The 23304-nt window shown below is 37.0% G+C and overlaps 1 protein-coding gene across 13 annotated transcripts in view; it reads left to right on the plus strand.

Annotated features, from left to right (window-relative positions):
* Nucleotides 1-23304, plus strand: part of LOC109418311 (dual specificity calcium/calmodulin-dependent 3',5'-cyclic nucleotide phosphodiesterase 1) — a 760467-nt gene that overhangs the window by 622710 nt on the left and 114453 nt on the right. Inside the window, exon 7 of one of the 13 annotated variants that reach the window (XM_029859413.2) lies at nt 4860-4949. The exons of the other annotated variants lie outside the window; for them this stretch is intronic. Coding sequence (XP_029715273.2) covers nt 4860-4949 — 90 coding nt within the window. The remainder of the gene's footprint in view (nt 1-4859; nt 4950-23304) is intronic. 13 annotated transcript variants of the gene reach the window in all.

Here is a 23304-nt window from a genome sequence, read left to right on the forward strand (position 1 = left end):
CAGGAATCCAAAAAAATATGATGTGGGAAAAGTTTTCCACAATATTTTCCACCATTGAGAAAATTTATAAAGAAAATCCGGAAAAACTATGCCCGAATTCGTGGAAAATATTCAAAAATATATTTTTGAGAAGGTGATTTTATAAGCTTTGATCGCTGAAATTTTTGGAATGCACTTTTTTTTTCTTTCCTGAGTTATAACCAATTATGTGAAAAATGACTATGTAAGCCTATATTATATGTTCATTTTTCACAAAATTGGCAACAACTCAGGAACGAAAAAAAGTACATTCCAAAAATTTCAGCAATCAAAGCTTATGAAATTACCTTCTCAAAAATATTTTTTCCAAAATTTTCCGCGAGTTCGGACATAGTTTTTCTGGCTTTTCTTTATGAATTTTCTCAACTGTGAAAAATTTTGTGGAAAACTTTGTTCAGTTAATATTTTTTTTTAATTTCTGAGAAAATTTGCTTTTATTTCTTGAAAAACACTTTGTTTCTACGATGCTTCGTTCTTGAGTTATGATTTTTCAAAGTAAGTAGTATCAAGGGAAAACAAAAAATTTCCACCTGAGTTTTCTGGGAAAATAGGCGACCCTGAATTTTTCTCAATTTTTTTTTGTTCATACATCTATGAGCCTTGCCTGCGGAAAAAAATTCATGAAAATCTAAGACTCTTCGGCCCAAACTCGCACGGTAATAAAAAAAACCATATGTGAGGAATAAACATAACTTAAAATTAACGAATGAAAAGGAAAAAATATCTTAAATAAACCATCACAAAAAGTAGGTTACATGGAAAAATATGGGAGGGGAGCGAAGCTCAAAATTAAATACAAAAAAATTGAATATTAATTTCAAAAATCCAGGAATGCAAAAAATGCTGTATTGAACATATTTTAATAGATGTTATTAAGGCGAAACTGGAAGCATTTCCTCACTTTTTGGTTTTGATATTTTATTAAAAAACGAAGCAATATTTTCAAAATCGGTTTCCGTACACATGTAGAGTATGGATCAAAGTATCTTCTGATTTTTTTTTTTGTGATGGAAAATATTTTTCGTTTTTGCAGAAACCATTTTTGAACAAAATTTCACCAAAAAAATGGTTTCTGCAAAAATGTAAAACATTTTCCACCACAAAAAAAATCAGAAGATCCATACTCTACATGTGTACGGAAACCGATTTTAAAAATATTGCTCCGTTATTTAATAAAAAATCTAATACCAAAAAAATGAGAAAATGCTTCCAGTTTCGCCTTAATAATATTTGGATAAAAATTTAACCTTCCAGGACGCGCGCCATCAAGCAACGGAAACTGAACCGCACTCGCGCTGTATACGACGAGCGAGGTTTTTGGTGGTGTTGTACTTTTTACAACAGCGCGCGTCCCGAAGGGTTAAAAACATAAAAAAATAATCAAAACATGTCATGTTTTATCGATATGACTTTTCTTCATAACCCTTCTCTATCGGACTTCATGTTATATGAATTGTTTTAAATTGGGAAAAAACTTCTCTAAGCCATCTCTGAGGAAAAAAATCATTCTTTTGAAATTTCGCAGGCTATTTTTTTTTTTTTTTTGAAACATAGCATTTTCTAAAATGTTCAGGTTTATCTCAAGATATTTTTGATGTCTAAATCCTTTTGAGTACTACATATAATATTGAATAGAAACAACACAATACAATACAATTCTAGTTTTCGCAAAAGTCTTCTGAAATGAAAATCATTGCTAGTTTTCAAAATTATACTCCATAAAAACTATCATAACAAAACATCAAAAGACCATGAGTTGGGCAAAACTTTACTGCAAATCTGTGGAATAAAAATACCAATTGGGTTTTTAAATTAAGAAAAATGTTTCGATTTTTTGATTTTATACGAAAGAGCACCTTTTTCTGAGCCACAGTGATTTTTTTCAGATTTTTAGAACTTTATTTTGATACCTCAAATCAATTTCAAAGAGATTTTTTGAAATCACCTTTTGACAGCTGGGTAACTGTTTGACAGCTCCACCCAGTACAAAATGCGACGAGGGGTGATTCGACAAATCGCTCTCATACAAACTTCAAATTGATTTTTGAATAGGTTCCCGGGCACCAAAATTCATGAAAATTTGGATTTCGGCTCAGTTTCGCATGCAGATTCAGAATATGGAACTATCTTAACACCGCTAAAGAAGCCAATTGTATTTATTACATTGTTCACAAAAAATAATCATTTTCTGAAGAAAAAAAAACAATTCAAGAATGATTACTCTTTACCGATTTAAAAAAAAAATGAAACTTTTTTTTTCAGAAATCCACTGTGTTCATAAAAATAATAGTCAAAGCCGTTTTTCATACAAAATGGCCATCTTTGACACACTATAACTTTATTCTCATATGAGCGATTGAGCTGAAAATTTGACAGCGAACTACAAATATGGCGAATATTGTTATAGCAAAATCTGAGAACTTTCAAAGCACGTGCAAAAAAGTTAAATACTATGTGAAATTGATCAAAATAATGGCAGTGTTTGTTTTGTTTTTTTTTTTTTATTTAGCAAACTTTTTTTAAATTTTTAACTTTATACATTAACTTGTAACCAAGGCGGAAACTGATCGAATAGCGAGCGAAAATATTTCTTGCTTCTTCAAGGTAAAGCTACATTTCAGTTTTTTTTACACTGCCATTATTTCGATCAATTTCACATAGCGTTTAACTTTTTTGACGTGTTTCAACCATATTTATGGTTCGCTGTCAAATTTTTAGCTCAATCGCTCATATGAGAATGAAGTTACAGTATGTCAAAGTTGGCCATTTAGTATGGAAAATGGCTTTAACTGCTACTTTTATGAACACAGCTGTATAGAAACGAGGAGAGGGGGCAAGTGGTCAAAAACAAGTATACGCTTGTCCACGGGGAAAGAAGAAGGTGTCAAAAATCAAAATAAACTATTTTTCTATCCACGTTGTCGATCACGTTGACAATTGATTTTCAATAGGGAAATCTTTTTTTCCAGTAGTGTTTATTCAAAAACATTTTAGAGAAAAACGTTGTCAATCGTAAAATAGCAATGAACGTAGATTTGTTCAATAGTTGACAAATATTATTCAAAATTACTTTAATTTTTTATCATTTTTCAAACATGTTTTTTTTTCTTTATATGTTTTTGTTCGTTATTTAACCCCGTCCCTCCTGTAGGACATAAACAAAACATCATATTTGCATCGGCTTGATTTTTATCCTTTTAAATAAAATAACTTATTTCCATCGACCCAAACTATGTATCTATTTATTTAATAAAATGGCTATCTGTTAATTTTTTGTAAATTTTTCAAATGCCCCTAGTAAAAAAAAATGGTAAAAAAAATAAAAAATAATTCTGATTAAAACTTGTCCTGATTCATAAAAAAAAGAATGAATTAATTACAGTTTTATTGTTGAATAGGTATCCACTGTTGGAAATATAAAAACAAATTTATCGTATTTTTTTTTTTCAATATTCGGAAACAAATATAACAAAAATTTGAAAAAAAAATAAGGTGGAACTACCAAATACCTTTAGCATTTTTATAATTTCAAGAGAATCGCAAGGCATGATTTCCCGAAACAAATTTCAGAGTGTATGAATAAGGTTAAAATATAAAAAATGGGGTGTTCTGGGCTTACCAAAGATCTATGGAAAAGTCAAAAAACGTTTTTCGTCAGCTTAGTTTGGCAACTTCGAGAAGTTTGAGAGTATCTTATTCAGATGATTAGTTTACTGTTCAAAAAAACGGTGAGAATATGGTGTGGTTAATTTACCGAAATCCATCCAGGAAATGATTCCCCGAAGGAAAAATAATCGTCTAATAACAAAACATATACAAGCTGTAGTGAGCGATTTTGGTTGAAATTTAGAGCTATCATGAGGGTCAACTTTTAAACCTCATATTTTCAGAACCCACAAAGGCGAATTTCACGTCTAAATTTTTATACCTCTTCAGGTTTCCGGAACATATGGAAAAAAATGTTAAATTGAAATTTGTCAGTGAAACAAAATCATGGGCGAATGATCATTAGCGTCAAAATAAGTAGATGAATGGTTTCTATTAGAAATTTTACGAAAAACCAACCCTGTGAGAACGCAAAGACGCATGTGAAATAAGTAATCGACTTAAATCCGAATTGCAAGGCAACGCCGGCAGATGCCGGCTCTAGAAGCACGTTATCCTTCATTTGGGACATTTGTGCCATAAAAGAGTCGTAGGTCTGATTCCTCGTGAAGAAATAATTTTTTTAGAGATTAAGGGGTGGCATATGGCGATTTTTCAATGGAAAAGAAATGTTTCCCATAGTAAATCGTTTGACAACTTTGAACGGCAGGTGCTAAAATGTAGTTTCTCCGATCCAGCTAAAACTTTGCATAACTGATAAAGGACCTAAATGGCATCCAAAAAGCTAAAAGAAGTTATTTTTCTATAATAGAGTTTGCAAATAATAATTCTACCGTGTGAACCCCCACAAAACAAATACATCGTTCTCGGTCCTTACTCCGTCATCAATAACCGGCTAAATTTTCGATTCCACTCGACTCTTTTTTCCAACCGATCAAACAAAAGAACATCGATAAATGCTGCCACCGCCACCCAAATTCGAAATCCAAAATGGTGAAATCAATCAAATTGGCTCAACAAACTCGCAAATGCAATAATAATCAATTCCATTATCCCCAATCACGTTCTGCTGCTGCCCGTTTTTTTTTTTTTTGTGCTTTTCAGAATTATCCTCTCGGCCATCGATTACTTTCCGTTGCGTTCCTATTGACCAAGATTTACGTTCTTACTTTCTTTCTTTACTGTTTTTCTTCCCATATCTTTATCTTTTCTAGCCCGATTCATCGTCCCAAGTACGATGCGATTCCGTTTGCACAAGACCTGAAACCACCAACATCGCACGTTGTGCATGCGTCCGTCACTAGGTCTGTGATCGTCCCCTTCTTCTTCTTCTTCTGTGTTTCACTTGATTGTCCTCAAACGCTTTAGTTGTATGTACAGTAATTCCGAATCTGCACCGCTACGCTGGATACCAAGTCGTGACATCTACGATGATGCTGGATGGTCCCAACTAGAATTGCGCTATTGTTGGTAGTCGCCAGCTGCACTGACTGTTGGGTGTTACCGCTCTCTACGTATCTGTCAGTAGTGCTAAACTAGAGTCGTTAGCTGGAGGGCATGGAGCTTATTTCGAAGGGGCTCAATATTGATTAGATGGATTTGGTGCAGGGAACCGTAGTACGTTGTAAGAAGAAAAAGTTTCGTGTATTTTTATGTACCAGTGTAGCATAGCTACCCAACAAACATTATTGCTGAACAAAGGTTAAATAAACCATTCCTTAGCTCGATTTTGAAAATGTTAGCTGAATAAGCCATTATTCAGCTTTTATTGTGTGTGATGAAAACCATGAAGCGATTATAATGGAACTACTCTAACTATTACTTTTTCGTTATTATACTGAATATGTTGGAATTGATACCCGAGCAAAGGCGGATAACAAAATGATAACAAGTTCTGTTACCTGGTTATAATTCGTTTGATAATTGAGTTTGTTATTATTTAGGTTGAATTAAGAGCCAACATAACAAAAACGATAACTCAAATTTAGTCCACGAATACTAAAATGATAAGAAGTTAAGTTATCATTGAGTTCAGGTTGATAACTAATTGTGTTATACAATATTTTATTCGATATTACATTTAGTTATCAACATGAAAAAATACAGCTGATTGATAACAGGTTTTGTTATCAGTGAGTTATCATTCCGAGCTATTTTATCGACGAAAATAGTAAAATTCTACTTTACCGACAAGTTTAGCAGTTGAAAAAAGTTTCTCATAACTATTACCCATGTTTTCAACTATTGCGCCCAGTGGGTCTCGAACCCTGATCGAGTGATTATCGGTCGCAGCCGATAGCCACTATACCAACGGGACTCAGTGAGAGGGAGAGTGGTTGAAGGCTACGCTTTCGTACTGCAGTCACATTGAGAATGGAAAGCGGAATCTATTTTTAGATTCGAGGTCCGCCAGACCCTCAGTTCTGGGAAAGCTTTGAAATGTGCGTTTGAAACTGATAACATATTTTGTTATTATTTAGTATTTTTATGTTATCGTGATAGACCAAAATTATTGATAACTAAATTTGTTATCATCTGATTATCATCAATTGGAAAAGATGATAACAAAAATAACAATATGATAATACCGATAACATAGTTTATTATCAAAGTTATATCACTTAGTTATCCGCCTTTGCACGGGTAACTTAACCATGCACTTCTTCTTCTTTCTATTGGCGTAACGTCCCCACTGGGACAACGCCTGCTTCTCAGCTTCTCAGTGTTCTATGAACACTTCCTCAGTTATTAACTGAGAGCTTCCTCTGCCAATGACCCTTTTACATGTTTATATCGTGTGGCAGGCATGAAGATACTGTATGCCCAAAGATGTTAAGGAAATCTGATGATGATCATTTTGAAGTAACATTTTAACCTTCCTTTTGCATCACGTTGGCAGCAGCTCGCTGACATTGTGTACGGTTTGGGTCAAAAATGAAGGTTAAGTCAAACAGACTAGAAGAGGTTCTTAAATCCATTATAAAACCAAAATGAAAGGTATTAGGTTTTAGGACGGTTCTCAAAACCTCTACGAGCCTAATTCTTCATTAAAATGTTGCTGGAGTTCTCTAGCCTACATATTATAGTAAAACTGAGTTCAATGATATATTCATACAAATTGATTTGCTCATCTGCAGTAGAACTCCATGTATTATACAGAAAAAGCTTAACATACATAACTGCTTCATTAGCAATAGCAGACACGCAAATTGTTTTCACCTTTGTTCCAAATGGCCTCATAAATTGCACTGCCAAAATTGATAAAAATGGTCAAGCATTTTAGCAATTTAGCAGCAACTAAAATTGTTTAACAGGATCAGACTGCACTGCAGCAGAGTAGTTTCTATTGTGTTGACCCACATAGATGCGCCGCTGTTTCACCTTGGCTTCCGTAATAGAAAAACGATAGAACAGTGTTGTCCTCTCACGCAGTTAGACCCTCACCAAAATTGTATTTACGATCCCATATTTAGAGTTCCATTTCTCAGCGTAGTTTTATGTAGGTATAAGTAGCGCAGTACAGTACAGAATGCCGATAGCTGCTGTGTAGAGGGCCACGACGACATAAATTTAACTTTCAAGCAGGAAACCTATAGTGTACTGCTGTACACTGCCGCCCATGGACGATGACAAGAAGCCAGCCATGCAGAGGAAAACGGAAACCTAAAGGTAGGAACAAGAAAGAAAAAAAAAACGAAATGCGAAGACTGTTTGCATTGAACTGACTGTTGGCTGGCCCCGGTGCGCTAGCGAATGAGAGCGGAAAATATCTTTCATCCCAAGGTGGGGAAAAGCTTTGCTCGCAATATGCAGCGGGAAAATGGAAACACAATTTCAGACGACTAACGTTAGTCGTTTGTACAACGGGTCTTGAAAGCAAAAGTGTCCGATATTTTCGAAGAAGCAAAAGTTGAATTTTCCTGTTTTTATTGATATGATACGTAACATTTTGATGACCAATTTGTCTTGTAGAGGTTTTCGTCACCGTCATAAAACCTTATACCTTTTAATTTGGTTTTATGATGGTTTTAACAACCTATTTTAGCATTTTTGACTAAAACATGTTACTTGGGACCTGTGTAATAGTTCCCCACAAAGTTATTAAGCTAATTTATAAGACAAATGTATTTCTTCATGCTTAATTTTGAACTATATAGCCCCGAGTGGTTAATTACATTACACAAGTAAAGATATTATGGGAACAGCCATTCGGAATGTTAATATTCACAATTACGAGGCAGAATCTTCCACAATGCCTACTTTTCCCAAATGGGACAATTATGCCAACAGCAATCGATTGCGAATTCGAAGAGAAAAGCACGAAATGCTACTGCTGGAAATATGCTTTCCGCAAATGCCATCTATTGTTTCGGGGTGTTGAAAAGTGGAACAAGGACTGCCTGCAGAGGACAATTTGATTGGAATTACGACCGGAACAATAACCTGGATTATTGTGGACACCCGATGCGATGGACCTAGTTCAATAAGGGAACTGTATCCTCCTACGCGAACTGATGCCTACGACGTTTGCTGGAGAATGTAACGCACCTTGGGAAGGTGTTTTGCCAATGTGATTTCAGCGGAAAGGATTTTCTCTGTTGGGATGCAGTTTTTAACAGAACTTCTACTTCTACCACTACTTCTGGTTACGATAGAGTTCCATTTCTGTCAGTGTTGGTACATGTTTCTACAGGTTTCCCAGTTCCTGATCCACGACGTGCATCCAATTTCAGAAACAAAGAAAAATTTCGATTTACCTTTTTCTTTCTCCTTGCGACTGATGCAATTAATCGGAATTATCAATGTTCCATATTGTGTGTCTTCGTTTTTGTTAAAGATCATGATAACTGTCCAATTCCCCCCAGTATTCATTCTAGGGCTTCTTATAGTTTACGACTGGTTTCTTATTGTTTCTAGATACCGTAGGATTGCTTTCAAGATTCTTTTCATCGGAACTCCAGGGTTTGCCGCTAGTATTTCAGGAATACCTACATTGATGTCAGAAATTTCTGTCAGTATTCCTGTGCTTCCCAAGGATCATAAGTATGTTCGCTGAGTATTCAGGGACGCACGCCTGATTTACTTTTACTTCTTTATGAATTAGGTTCGATTGTAGAATGAACTGTTTTCGGGTGGCTTTTCAGTTTAGCGTAAAATCAAGACAAGTGCTAGTTGTTTAATTCCGACGTTTCGGCCATTGGACTCGGCCTTTCTCAGGGATATTGGACTTGTTTAATATCAGTAGCACTTGTCTTGATTTTACGGTAGACTGAAAATCCACCCGAAAACAGTTATTTCTTTAAAGATTCTCGCAGGGAAAACAGGTGATCACGTGATCAAAGGGTCAAATCAATGTCGTCTGACACGATGGCATTTGTCTAATTCTAGCTTTCCGCATGGATTTCAGCCAATTCCGATTATGAATGTTAATATTAGTTTATTCTTCGTTGTTGAGATGAATACGACACTTATGGCCATCACAGCTCTCATTGTGGAAAAAGACAGAAATAACAAAAGCTGAACCGTCTCCCGAAGGCACAATCATGGTCAAGTGCATTCGTTTAACTTTTTTGTTTCGTATGGTAGTTTGATTGCTAGTGTTGCGAATGTCGAAGACAAAGGCAACCGAATATCAACGAAAAGGTGTCAATGACTATGATGTTTAACAAGACTGTTTCAGGGACTCCAGCTGTCCGTATTCCAGTGTTCTCATTAGGATGAAAAAAGATCTCGCCAGGATTCCAGGTATTCTCTCTATGATTTCAAAGATTCATGGCAGAGTTCCAGGGATGGCCACAGCGTTTCTGTAATTTTTGCAGACATACTAGAGATTCCTGTTAGGATTCTATAAAAGTTCCTGTCAGGAGACAGGATACCAGGGATTTCCGTTGGGATTCCAGGGGTTGTTACGGAAATATTGCCGTTAGAATTTCAGGAATTTCCGCTAGATCTACAGAGATTTCTGTCAGAATTCAAAGTACAAGTGTCGGGAAGTCACGGATTCCCCCTGGGATTGCTCGGACTGCTGTCGGCATGCTAAGCATCCCAACTGGAATTACAGACAGTCCCATCAGCATTTCAGTAATTTATGTCCGTGAGTCCAAAAACTCATGTAATTATTCAGGATTTCAGTCAACATTCGCGGGATTCCTGTGGGAATTCCAAAATTTCCCATGAAAATTACAAGAATTTGGGTCTAAAGTAACAAGTTCTACTAAAAGCTCTAAAGTAATAGTAAAGTTAAAATTGTACTAATAGTAATTTGAATATTGCTGCATAGAAACATTAAATTTCACCAAAGAAAATACATAAATGCTCCATAAGAATTATCGAAGTGCACCATATAAAATATGAATTGCTCCATGAAAAATTGTAAATTCCTCATAGTTATCATATTGGCAATGCTAAATTACTTTACAATGCACTGTTTAAGTGATGCAGATGTTCGATGTTATGGAGAATTTTCAATTTTATATAAAACAAATCATAGATTATATGGTGCAGTTTGATCATACTTATTGAATATTATTTATTTTTCAATGGTACAATTTGTTATCATAGCAGTAATCTTTTGTCGTTTCTGGAGCCTTTTTAGGGCTCTTCAAGGGGTTTCCAAGTAATTTCAAAGTGATTACGGGGATTTAAAGGGCAATTTAGTGGAATGATAATATCAGGAATGTTTCAAAAAAATCCAGGAGCGTTTCAAGGGAATGCAAGTATTTTTCTGGAAGGGTCTCAGCAGTTTAAGGGCATTCAGAGGTATTTCAAAGGAATCACGGAAAATTCAGAAGCGTTTCAATAGTTTGAGGTGCTCAGAGGGCCCTGACGCGCCCCTCAAAGAAGCCCGCTGAGCTCCCCTTAAATGCTTCAAAGACCTCCAGGTACCCTCCTACACACTTAAAAAATATTCGCGGGCTCGGCTTTCCGCGCACAGCCGACTACTCAGCAAACTCAAAAACTGATATCTCAGTTAAAACTGCATCTGTTAGCTGATTCTCAGCAAAACAGTTGCCGAACCTCAGTAATGAATTGTCAAAGATGCTGAGATCTCGGTTATGTTGTTGTTTGCCGAGCGCTCGGCTGTGCGCATCTCGGCGAAAGTTTGAGAAAATGCTGAGATCCCGGCATTTCAAATTAGGTGTGTGAAATACCCTGGGATCCTTTAAACATCACTAAGATTCTTTGAAACGCCCCTGAGACCTCCTGATACTCCTTCACGCAACCTGAGATTGGCTGATTCTAATACAATTGGGTATGAAACATATACAAATATTGTATTAGGGCCTTGCAAATACAAAAATTGGTAGGTGGCAGTATACCAAAAATTGTATTGGCTTCCTAGAATCTGGAAAAGGAAAATTTCGCATGTGTGCGTGTGCTCTGTCGCACTGGTTTCTCATTATTTGTTCTATTTTTAGACTGATCATGGCAGCAGCGGCGGCATCAAATACCAATACATGTTTAAAAAGAAATACGGGCGGCGGCGGGAATCGAACCGAGACACTATCATGGTGATACACAGTATCCTGCGCTCTAACCAGCACGGCTATATCTGCACATGAATAGACAAGAGGCTGAAAGCCATCATGATCAACACAAACGTGGCTTGGTGATGGAAGTGATACAGCCGCCACACTGCACAATGGGTCCAGAGCCATATTTGCGAAGACAAAACTGTTTATGCTTCAGCCTTAAGTTTTTAGACACATATTGTGTTTGAGAAAGTTTATTTTCAATTGTTGACCCTATTCCCTATTATTGTTATGTTAGGGTGGTTCGTCTGGTTAAACTGATTCAAAAATCTGCTTTCTAACAATTTTATTTGCGATGCCATGATGGATGGTGATGGATCGTTTAATTAGAAATTTCACCAATAAACGGCAAATTCTAAATTTCATATATCTCAGGACTCTCACCACTTAGAAAGTTGGTGTCTTCGACAACGTTGTTAAGTGAGTCAAGGGCTTACAGTTAATGGTCCACTAGGCGGCGCTAGTTACACATTTGCAAAATCATTCAAATGATTGATATTTTTTCGTGAAGTAATCAAGAAGCTGTAAGTTTGTTTTCTTTGAACGTGTCTAAGTCAAGTCAAAGGTTTTTCGAAAAGCTATGTATTAGTCATAATTGTGCAATGTCGCATTTCATTCGGTTCACTTGATCCAGAGATATAGCAATTAAACTACTTTATTAGAGTTGCTCCAATTTTATGTTAAGTTATCCAATCGAGCCCAAATTTGTACCGTTTATAGCTTACTAGTTGTGCAACTGGCAGGAAAAATTTTGATTACTTGTTCCTCAACGAGTTTGATTTAATTAGTGCAAATTTGGGCTTGATTGATTATTCAACTTTACACGAAATTAGAGCCCTTCTATCTATATCTAGTTTTTGACTTCCGTTTATCACATTACTGTACCTTAGGACTAAGCGAACCGAATTAAATTAAATTTTGAAAGCTTGTGACTAATGTATTGATCTTCATCTATCGTTGGACTCGACTAAAATATGACCAAAGGCAAAAAAGTTGCAATTTATTGAAAACTTTTCGAAAAGTTCTAATGATTCGAATGTTTTATCCAAGGGCTGAAAGTCTCTTGAATAAAGACAAATCAATCAAATCAATCGAATGTTTTATTTTTGTAAATTTGCTATAACTTTGTAAAACATTCTGATATTGTATAGAGAATAATTAATCAGCAGATTTTTGGATAAGCCACACTTGATTGACCGTAATCATTTCACAATAATGAAAAAAAAAGAAATGACAGAACTTGGCAGAAACATTTTTGTCTTCGTAAATACGACTCTGGACCCATTGTGCACTGAAAAGCCCGCATCCAGCAGGTTGCTGTTTGCAAGTGGAAAATTCCATGTAGACAATAGGACGCGAAGCTCAGCAGCGAAGCGAAAGTTATTTTTAGACGCAACCCGGTTCAACTTCTCGGGTTTGAATGGAGGTGTTTGTGTGTAGTGGTATGGAAGCTATGGAACCGTGTAGCGCATCGTAATACAACGAATGGATTATGATTTATCACATTTTCTGTACGTTTTTAATACATAAATTGGTAGAAAAGGCATATCTCAATTTTTGGTAGCTTCTCTTGTTTTGCGTGTTGAGACCTCTTGGTAACCTCTGAAATCTTCTGGGACCTCTCAGATTGCCCCTACAACTTCCCTTTGCTCTCACCTATATACGCCTCATGGCAGCCGTTGTCATTGCTACCATAATTATTTTTTCTTAGATATAGCATACAGGTACACTATTACATTTTCTTATGTAGAGCATAAAAAAGATTCATAAATTGAAAGTGCATAAAACTAATCTGCATAAAAAGACGTACAATGACTCCTGAATATAACTTAGCCTTAAAATTTCTGCTGATTAAAACCTGTGTTTAAAGGCCGAGACCCGTTGCGTGTGACCACTTCGTTCACTTAATAATGGTCATGAGTTCTATCTCAGCCCCGGCACTTGCAATTTTTTGTTAGTTACTCTTTCTCCCGAGAGCGTCTGACACCTGACTTTCTTGCTCAAACGGACCCAGAAACTTGGATATCGGCTAACGGCAACTCATAATGGACCCCCAATCGGACTGGAAAAGGAACAAAAGCCACAAATCAACATCTTCGTGCTCATCATTTTACCATGGACAAGGTAGAAAAATAACAGCAGCGCAAAGGCAAACAGTTCGATATAGTAAAATTAGGATATAATACATTTAGGCGCTGTACGAAATGTAAATGCAGCTGCCAATTGGAATCGCTCACGCATTGCCCTAGTGGACGAAAGAGCTGTAAATTAGAAAACAATAAATCTGTGTTTATACAAGACAAAACTACAAAAGGAAATTTCTATAAAAAGTAACATTGATATGAGCTTCCATGGGCAGCTGCTAATCAAGTATCGGTCCCAATTGGTCATTTTTCTCTAATTTCAGCAATTTGTGTTTATAATCAATATATTCGTTAAATTTTAAAAGCCTGTGATGTTCGATTATTCTACTTAATGTCCTCTATAAACCAAAAAATCGTATACACTAAAACCTCCATTAAAGTAAAATCCATTCAAGTAAACTCCATTAAAGTCCCTCCATAAGTAACTTAAATGGAAATTGGCTGAATTTGCAGCAAAACAAACGTGCGACTTAGAAAACATCTGTTCTTCGAAAAGGTCATTAGGCCGAATAGGTCATTAAACCGAACATGTCAAAAGGCCGAACAGAACATTAGGCCATATGTCATTAAGCAGCAAAGGTCGTTAAGCCAAACAGGTCATTCGGCCGAATAGGTAACTAAGCCGATCAGGGCATTAGGCTGAATAGGTTACACAGCGTAACAAAAATTAACTTTTGGTCTGTCTCAAGAGCAAACTTATGTGTCTGTGAAAGATTTTGGGCCGCTGAATCCGAATCCGGGCTCGGACTTGTTCCAACACGTCACAATTTTGAGCTATACCCCAATTTATAGGGCAAAATATGCGATTTTGGGCTTTTTTGACTGCCAGCCATTAAGCATGGCAATATTTTTTTAAGCAATCAAAAGGTACATTGGTCAATTAACCTCTAAATTAACGACTCATGTAAACATTTTGTTTTACCAAATCAAATTTGATAGATTTAAGCATTTTATGTTAGTAAGTAAACTTGCATGCAACTTTTGGAGGATGACTTGTATGGGAAATATCGTACCTTCTTCCACCTCATCTTAGCTATAAAAGGTGGACTGCTGCAAGGTATCGCTCTCTTTTCTGCGGTCAGACGTCAGAGGAATGAACCGTTCAACATTTCGTGCAAATTATACAACTGCAGATTTGAAGTAAATGAATTGAATGTACCTGAATTGAATCAGTTTATGACCTCAATGTATTTCAAGGTTGCAAGGCATTTTAAAGAGGGTGAATGATAATGAACATTCAAGGTGGTGCCATGCGAAGGATCAGAGGAGTTTAAGGGATTTCCATTGCGTCTCCGGGGGTGTCAAATGGGTTCTCATGAGTCCCAAGTAACACACTTGTCATAGAAGAGTACCGGCGGCGCAGGTTTTTGTTGCGCAGAAGTCACTGTGACTTACTTCTAGCAAATAAATACTTACTTTCCAGAGAAGTAAGTCATAGTAACTTCTGCACAACAAAAACCTGCGCCGCCGTGACTCTTCTGTGACAAGTGTGTTACTTGGGGTATCAGTGATCTTCAGGGAATTTCAGGAGAACCCCATAAGATTTCAGAGAATTTCAAGGCGTTTTCAAGCGTTTTTGGGGTTTTCTAGATAGATATATAAAGGTCTTTTATATGATCAGATTTAATAGCTACATGCATTGATTTGAGTTTCAATAGGCAGCACTGCGCATAACTGCATATTTGTAACATTTGCATTTTTCGTCAATATTTAGATAATACCGAGGATCATCTCCAAATCATCTGTATTTTCATCCACACCAAACGAACTTTACGAGTATGTTCTACAATCTACAAAATGTGAAATAAATACCAAGTCATTTTGTCTCATTTTTTTTATCTGTATAAACGAGCCCCAGGCTAGTTCATCTCGGGACCTACACTTTACTTCCCTTCCGAAGGAAGAACTCACATTTTGCGAGTTTGTCGGGAGTGGGATTCGATCCCAGGTCCTCGGCGTGATACTCAAGTGTTCTAATTATCACACCAGGTCCGCTCATTATCAAATACACAGCGCAACATTTTTTTGTCTCAAGTACAAACTTATGTGTCTCTGACAGATTTTGGGCCGCAGAATCCGAATCCGGACTCAGATTTGCTCCAGCACGTCACAATTTCGAGCTTTTCCTAAATTTATAGGGTAAAATATTCGATTTCGGGGTTTTTTGGCTGCCAGCCATTAAACATGGAAATATTTTTTTTTTCAATCAATCAAAGATATTAGAAAACCAGATTCAGCTATATCCCTTTCGGGAAAGAGCGCAAAAAAGTGAAATTTACATACAAATGGCTCAACTTTGGCTCTCCTAAAATCTTAGATTTCCCCACCAAACAACAAATTTTGTTCCTCATTTGGAAGAACTACTCTTCATCTTTCGATTTCTGGCTTTGACTAGCTAGATAAATCGGAAATATAAAATATTCGACAAATAAAACTTGTTCATGTTTTACGGCTTTTGTCCTCTTTTTGTGTAACTTATTGTGGTGAATCTCACTTGCAACTTGCACAAAAGCATATTTGCACACAAACCAGTACAAGTATAAGTCCTCCTCTTCTTGGCGTAACGTCCTCACTGGGACAAAGCCTGCTTCTCAGCTTAGTGTTCAATGAGCACTTCCACAGTTTTTAACTGAGAGCTTCCTCTGCCAATGACCATTTTGCATGTGTATATCGTGTGGCAGGCACGAAGACCCAAGCAACACACATGTTATATAAGAGTTTCGACAGCGCAGGTTTTAGTTGTATAGATGTTAATTTTACGTAATTCTGACGTTATGTTGGAAAAACGTCAAATAAACTTTTATATAACCAAAACTTGCGCTGTCGTAACCAATATATAACATGTGTGTTGCTTGGGGATACTCTATGCCCAAGGAAGTCAAGGAAATTTCCTTTACGAAAAGATCCTGGACCGACCGGGATTCGAACCCGTCACCCTCAGCATGGTCATGCTGAATACCCGTGCGTTTACCGCCTCGGCTATATGGGCCCTTACAAGTATAAGTATAATGGCTCAATTATTGAAACAAAGACTAAACAGACGAAAGAAATATGCAAACCGTTATTTCTCAACAGCACAATGGACTTATCCACCGATGAACCGAATTCATCGCGGTCCGAGAATTTTGACACTAGAGCGGGGCCGTTCCAATCAGAATTGGACGATTCTGATTGGAACAGACCCCGCTCTAGTGTCAAAATTCTCGGACCGCGATGAATTCGGTTCATCGGTGGATAAGTCCATTGTGCTGGTTCATCACGAAAGGGATATGGGATAAGTGAATGACACAATTAATTTGGCCTTATTCCTGATATTATCCAACGAACCAGACAATAGATACCGTGCCATCGTTAATTCACCCAACTATCGTTTAATCACGTTTCCAAGCTTTCGAGACTAACGAATCGCACTATAATGGAATAAAAAAGAGAAAATAGATTAAAGTGCACTACCGGGTCATATGGATACTGAAATAAATGGTTTTAAAGCTATGTTTTGTGGCAAACGATATCAAATATTGCCTGAGCCTCATTCTAGAAAAATGAAAAAAAATATAGATAAATTTTGCGTACCATTTTGAACCATTTTTCCTTACATTACACTCAAAACTGCTCTAGTTTCAGTTAACCGACCACGTGCCATTCACCAGAAGTGTTGTCTCCCCCGGAGTAGTACCCAAAGAACACATTGATACCATCTTGCACTGAATAAGTACAACGGGTACCACCATCCGTTAAAGAAAACAGTTTATCGAGATCATGATAGAATAAAAATGTGCAGAAGAATTGGATTTTTTTTTTTCGTTTGACATTTATAGCGCCGTGTTCACTTGTGTAACGACGACGAAGACGTCCTCAAGGAAAATCGATACACCGAGGAGGGGTATTTTTCACGACATCCATTTCAAATTGTTTTTGGAAGTTGTAAAGACCCAGGAAATGCTGCTGCCCATAAAGAAGACAGAATTTATTGAATGGCGCGGAACTCCGGTTCCGGAGTGAGCGAAGTTTAGCCAGGGATAAAAGTTGTTACAGTAAATCAATTAGTATCTCATGCTCGATTTCGGTCGTCATTGCGTTCTGTCAAAGTTGTAAGCGTGCGTATAATTCATTGGGGATGCTTGTTATAACTCATATGGAATAAGTTTAAATCCAGGGAGTTGGAAAACTGACTATGTGACTCATGTCGGCTGAGCCTCGGTGGGTATGGAAATACAGTTTTATGAACGTCATACAAACAGCAGAAATAAGACATAAATAAAGTTGATGCTTCAGTGCTGTAGCTTTCAAATTCTAGTGAATTGTAAACCGTCGAAAATGCATACGCATGTTCATGAAGAAACCACAAAAAAAGCAAGACAAGAAGACAAGAATTCAAGAAGACAAGAAGACAAGAAGACAAGAAGACAAGAAGACAAGAAGACAAGAAGACAAGAAGACAAGAAGACAAGAAGACAAGAAGACAAGAAGACAAGAAGACAAGAAGACAAGAAGACAAGAAGACAAGAAGACAAAAAGACAAGAAGACAAGAAGACAAGAAGACAAGAAGACAAGAAGACAAGAAGACAAGAAAACAATCCAAATTCAATTTAATCAGCCGTTGATAATCGGCATTCAGTTCGGCGTAATTCAGAACTCTGCTAGCTTTGAATAGAGTCTTACACAGAATATAATAGAGAAAGCTCTCCGGAAAATGCTTTCTGATTAACATTCTCCGCATCAAAGCACATTTCAAAAAAACTTCATCTATCATCCACTCAAACGAAAAAAAATCTTTATCTCGTTGAGATTTTGATGAATTTAGGATTCCTACTTCTGAGTGCCCGTCTCCAGAGAACCGTTAAGCGAAATAAAAAGAAAATTAATAAATTACATTTCATTGGGAGACACAGCCAGCCAGCAGTTACTTAGCTAAAACATATAGCTAACATACTTCACCCGCTTCTGCTGATGCTACCTCCCATCAGCATAATGTCGCTGCAGTCTGCTCGGAACCGAATCCTCGGAATTCAAATTCACAGGAAATACACATAGTTCTCCTGCTGTTCTTTGTGCTTCCTTTGCCGCCGTTCGTTTGTGAGTACAAATTTCTTCCCATCGCCGCCGCTGCGAAGACTCCAAAAAATGACTGCTCCATTGGGAGAAGGTAAACCTACGTATAGCTTGAAACGGGATCGGATGCCCTTACCGACGACGCAGCTAGACCTGGCAGGGCACCAACGTTGAAAGCATAAAATATACATTTTTCATTCGTAATGTAAGCAAAACACAACTCCAGGAGGGATGGAATGCTAGCTTCGCCGTGACTTGGCGGATTCGATACAAAACGGGCACCAGGCAGGGGCTCCGTGGAGAGGCAGGGAGCTCCCGGGGAAGGTCGCAGGAAGGATCGTAGTAGACCCGCTGCTTCTACAGCTGCTGGTTGGAAGCTACTCCAGCGGAAAGCACATGTTAATGTACTGTGACACATGCCGCAGCAGGAGGGGGAAAATCAGCACACAAAAGCAATGAAGCAGAAGCGGAAGCCGATGAAAAGCCACCGCAAGCGCCCCGGCTGAGCCGTACCACTCAGTGGTAGTATTTGTATAATTGGAATAAATGGGACCGGTGTGTTGGATATCCTTGCTGCACGCTAGGATTAACTTGCTGGATCTACTTTTGATTGGTAACGGAAAAGTAAATCATGGGTTTGTTAATTCTAACGAGATTAAACATGTGAGTAACCTCAAAGTGGAAGAAAATCATAGACACAGAAATGTCACAGAAAGTGATCATAAATCTGGATTTTATTCAAAGCCTTTCATTCACTTTTAACCAAAATCAGGCTCAACTAGTACTGGCGCAGCGGTGCACAAATGTCTGCAATGGGCGAGCGAATGCATCATCAATCGCTATTCCTTCTTCCATTGACCAGCTTTTTGTAGTGGCAAATATCATTGCTACAAAAGAACTTCCAACACTTATACATGCACAGTTCTGGCAGTAATGGAGAAGCAAACTGCTGGCGACTTTCAAAGTTTTCACGAGAAAAATATCCTTAGGCTTAGAAGTGAATTCAGTGTACAATATACAACACATAAATTGTTTTTATTTTCTCTTGGTAGAACACAGAAGTTAATGAAACCAAACTTCATTCCCGTCAAAACCACAATTATTCTTCTTCTTCTTTATGGCTCTACATTCCCACTGGAACTTGGCCTGCCTCTCTTCGACTTAGTTTTCTTTGAGCACTTCCGCAGTTTTTAATTGAAGGTCTTTCTTTGCCTGCCATTGTATGAATTTGCATATTGTGAGGCAAGAACAATGATACACTATGCCCAGGGAGTCAAGAAAATTTTCCCGACCCAAACGGGAATCGAACCCGCCGTCTCCTGATTGGCGATCTGTAGTCTTAATCACCAGCCTAACTGGAGACCCCACAACCACAGTACACCTAAGGCAAAAAAAAACATAGAACTTTTCAAATATTGTAGGTTTCCGTGGCGATGACTGACAGTATCACGAAATGAAATTACGTACGCTGCCATTTTTCAAACCAACGCAACGTCAATCGTTTCAACTTTGGTATTTTCCACCGAAAATATGCCTTCACCAACATCAACAGTAGCGTTGAACGTCCGATAGCTGTACATCTTGTTTTTTTTTTCCTGTGTGTTGTAGAATAACGCCAGCGGGGACAGTCATCTGACTGAGCTATAATTACATTTAATCATGCCCTTCGGGCGCCCACTTCAGCGACAGAGCAGAGGGACTTAATTGAAAATCTAATTACCTATACCCTGGCCCGTTAGAAGCTTTCGCCCCCACACCCCACTTTGGTGATACTCCCTAGAATACAGTGCTTGGCAGCCTAGGCTGTCCGTTGAAAAAGCAAGGGTACTATTTCAAAATTTAATCCTAATCTTACCTTTCGTTTTATTCCAGTGCCGAGCGTATAGTGATTATTAAATACTACTTGATCACATCGCTACCTATCATAATCTGTTAAGCTTTCATCCCAGAACTATTCTATGGTTTTCAAAGTACTCCGAGCCCGATGATTTTGTCACAAATCCAGTATGAATGGTCGCGAAACATAGTCTACGATACTTAATACTCCTCATAGCACCGCTACAAAGTTCTTGGGAAATCTAGGTCATACAAACTACTCTGGAATTTATTGTTCTAATATTTAGAGGATCTCCCATCATTTCTACTCACTCTATCGGAGAAATTCATTCATGTTGATGGTTGTTAGAACTCACAATATTACGAACAACTCGATACTGTTCTAGTTGGCCTTCCAGAAAATACAAATGCCTCCCAAAATACTTTGGAATATTGCCTACAATGTACACATTCTGTATCATGTTTCAATTGTAACGTTTGTTTGTGGAATTTAGTCTATGCAGTCTACGGAACCTCAGTGCACAATCATAGTGCTTCATGAGATATTCTAGGCTATCTATACTATTCTGGAATCAGGAACTTCAAGGTCTACGGGCTTTATTCTTGTCTGCCTCCACTCTATCAGCGTAATTATTTAACGATTGTGTCTATTGTATCTCATGATAGTACGAGTATTTGCTTGAGTATTTGTATAGGGTGTTATCTGGGTGTCCACTGGCAGACAAATGGTTTCCAATATATCATGAAGTATTGGTCGCAATATCCGTATATCTTGGCACATTTTTATTGAAGTGAAAGCTCCCCAGTCAATACACGATCGCATTTGATGTTGGATAGGATGCAAAATTGGAGGCGATATAGAGGGGATGGCCAAAATGTTTGGGATAAGCAACTTTTTTTCTCTCACAAAAAAGTTCAACATGGTGTAACTTTTCAACGAGTGCATCAAATATTCTCAAATTTTGACTGTTTATTAACCTATTATATGTTATATGTTAATCTTTCGCGAAGTTATAACTGATCTGGTAAAACACTATTTTTAAGACTATCAATTTTTGCACTGTCATATCTCGGAGACCAGTGAACCGAATTGAATGAAATTTTGAGCGATTATCAATATTATAATAATGCTTGAAAATTCATCAGAACATAGATACTTTTGAAACGTTGAAAAAAGTTTAGAAGAAAATGAGTCAAATTTACTATACTGCACAAAAATTACTACATTTGTTCTTCATTCAATCCAAATATGCTCAAGTTCTATAGATATCTTATGAAACAAAGTAGAAAATCTTTGGATATCAAAAATAAAATTTTATGACATTGATGTAAAAAAAATGCATTTTTTCGAAAAAGATCCAAAAAGTATCAATCCATCATAATTTTTTTCAACGTTTAAAAAGTACCCATGTTTTAAATGATTTTCAAGCATTAATATATGGTGGATAAAAGTTCAAAACTACATTCAACTCGGTTCACTGGTCTCCGAGATATGACAGCTAAAAAATTAGTAGTCTAAAAATAGTGTTTTACCAAAACGGTTATAACTTCGCGAAAGATTAACCAATCGAGCTCAAATTTGTACCAATGATGCAAATATACTAGGTTGACAAACCGTCAAAATTTGAGAATACATATTTGATGCACTCTATGAAAAGTTATAGCATGTTGAACTTTTTTGTGAGAGAAAAAAAAGTTGCCTATCCCAAACATTTTGGCCACCCCCTGTATGTGCATCATTGGTACAAATTTGGACTCGATTGAATAATTTTTCGCAAAGTTAGAACCGTTTGGGTAAAACACTATTTTTTGGACAACTCATTTTTGAGCTGTCATATCTCGGAAATGAGTGCACCGAATTGAATGAAATTTCGAACGTACACTAACAATATGTAAATGCTTCACAAAGTATTAAAACATAGGTACTTTTTAAACGTTGTAAAAAGTTATCATAAATTGACACTTTTTGCATTTTTCTCGAAAAAATATATTTTTTTACATCAATGTCAATAAATTTTAGTGTTGATATCCAAAGATTTTCCACTTCTGTTCTCAAGTTATCTTCAATCAGATATATTAGAGCCTATTTAGATTGATGGAAGAACACATTTAGTATTTTTTGTGTGGTATTGTAAATTTGACTTATTTTTTTCTATATGGGTAAAAATTTCAACTCGGTATAATAACTTAATTCGCCGTGAGAAAATATTACATTTAATAACGTCGTATTAAGTATCAATATATTGTTGATAAACGTAAAAAAATTCATTCAATTCGGTTCACTGGTTTCCAAGATATGACAGTTCAAAAATGAGTTGTCTAAATAATAGTGTTTTACCCGAACGGTTCTAACTTTGCAGAAAATTAATCAATCGATCCCAAATTTGTACCAATAACACATATAATAGGTTGAAAAACAGTCAAAATTTGAGATTTTTTGATGCACTCTATGAAAAGTTACAGCATGTTGATTTTTTTGTGGGGGAAAAAAAGTTGCCTATCCCAAACATTTTGGCCATCCCCTGTACGCACACTTTACACGGTGATAAATGGAAGCAGGTACGGATATGGCCACTTTAGCATTCTATTCAACATCATATAAGACTTTGTGTTATCTGGGTCGCGGGATATAATCTCTACGCTACACTTAGAACCTCGGAGAGCAATTATGATCGCATTAAAACATTCACTTGGTAATCTAGGTCATCCAAACTAATTTGGAGAAGTCCCTCAGAAATTCATCGTGATGTTCTCCGAGAATACATCTACGAGTTCCTAGGGAATGCCTCAGGACTTCCCGTGAAATTCTTCAGGAGTTTCCTAGCATTTTCTTGAAAATTTCTTCAGGAGCTATGCGGGAATTCCTCCAGGAGTTCCTCAGAAAATTTCTTCAAGAACCTTTAGAAAGATCCTCAAGAAAGTTTTACCAATAGTTCCTCCCGAAATTTCTTCTGGGATAACTCCAGGAAGTATTTCAATTACAGGGATTCCTCCATGAATTTTCCTAGGAATTTCTCCAGGGATTCCTCCAGCGATTTCTCTAGAAATTCTTCCAGGGATTCCGTCAGGGATTCCTTCAGAAATACCCTCAGAG

The sequence above is a fragment of the Aedes albopictus genome, chromosome 2 (genome assembly GCF_035046485.1).
Source record: "Aedes albopictus strain Foshan chromosome 2, AalbF5, whole genome shotgun sequence".
Lineage (NCBI taxonomy): Eukaryota > Metazoa > Arthropoda > Insecta > Diptera > Culicidae > Aedes > Aedes albopictus.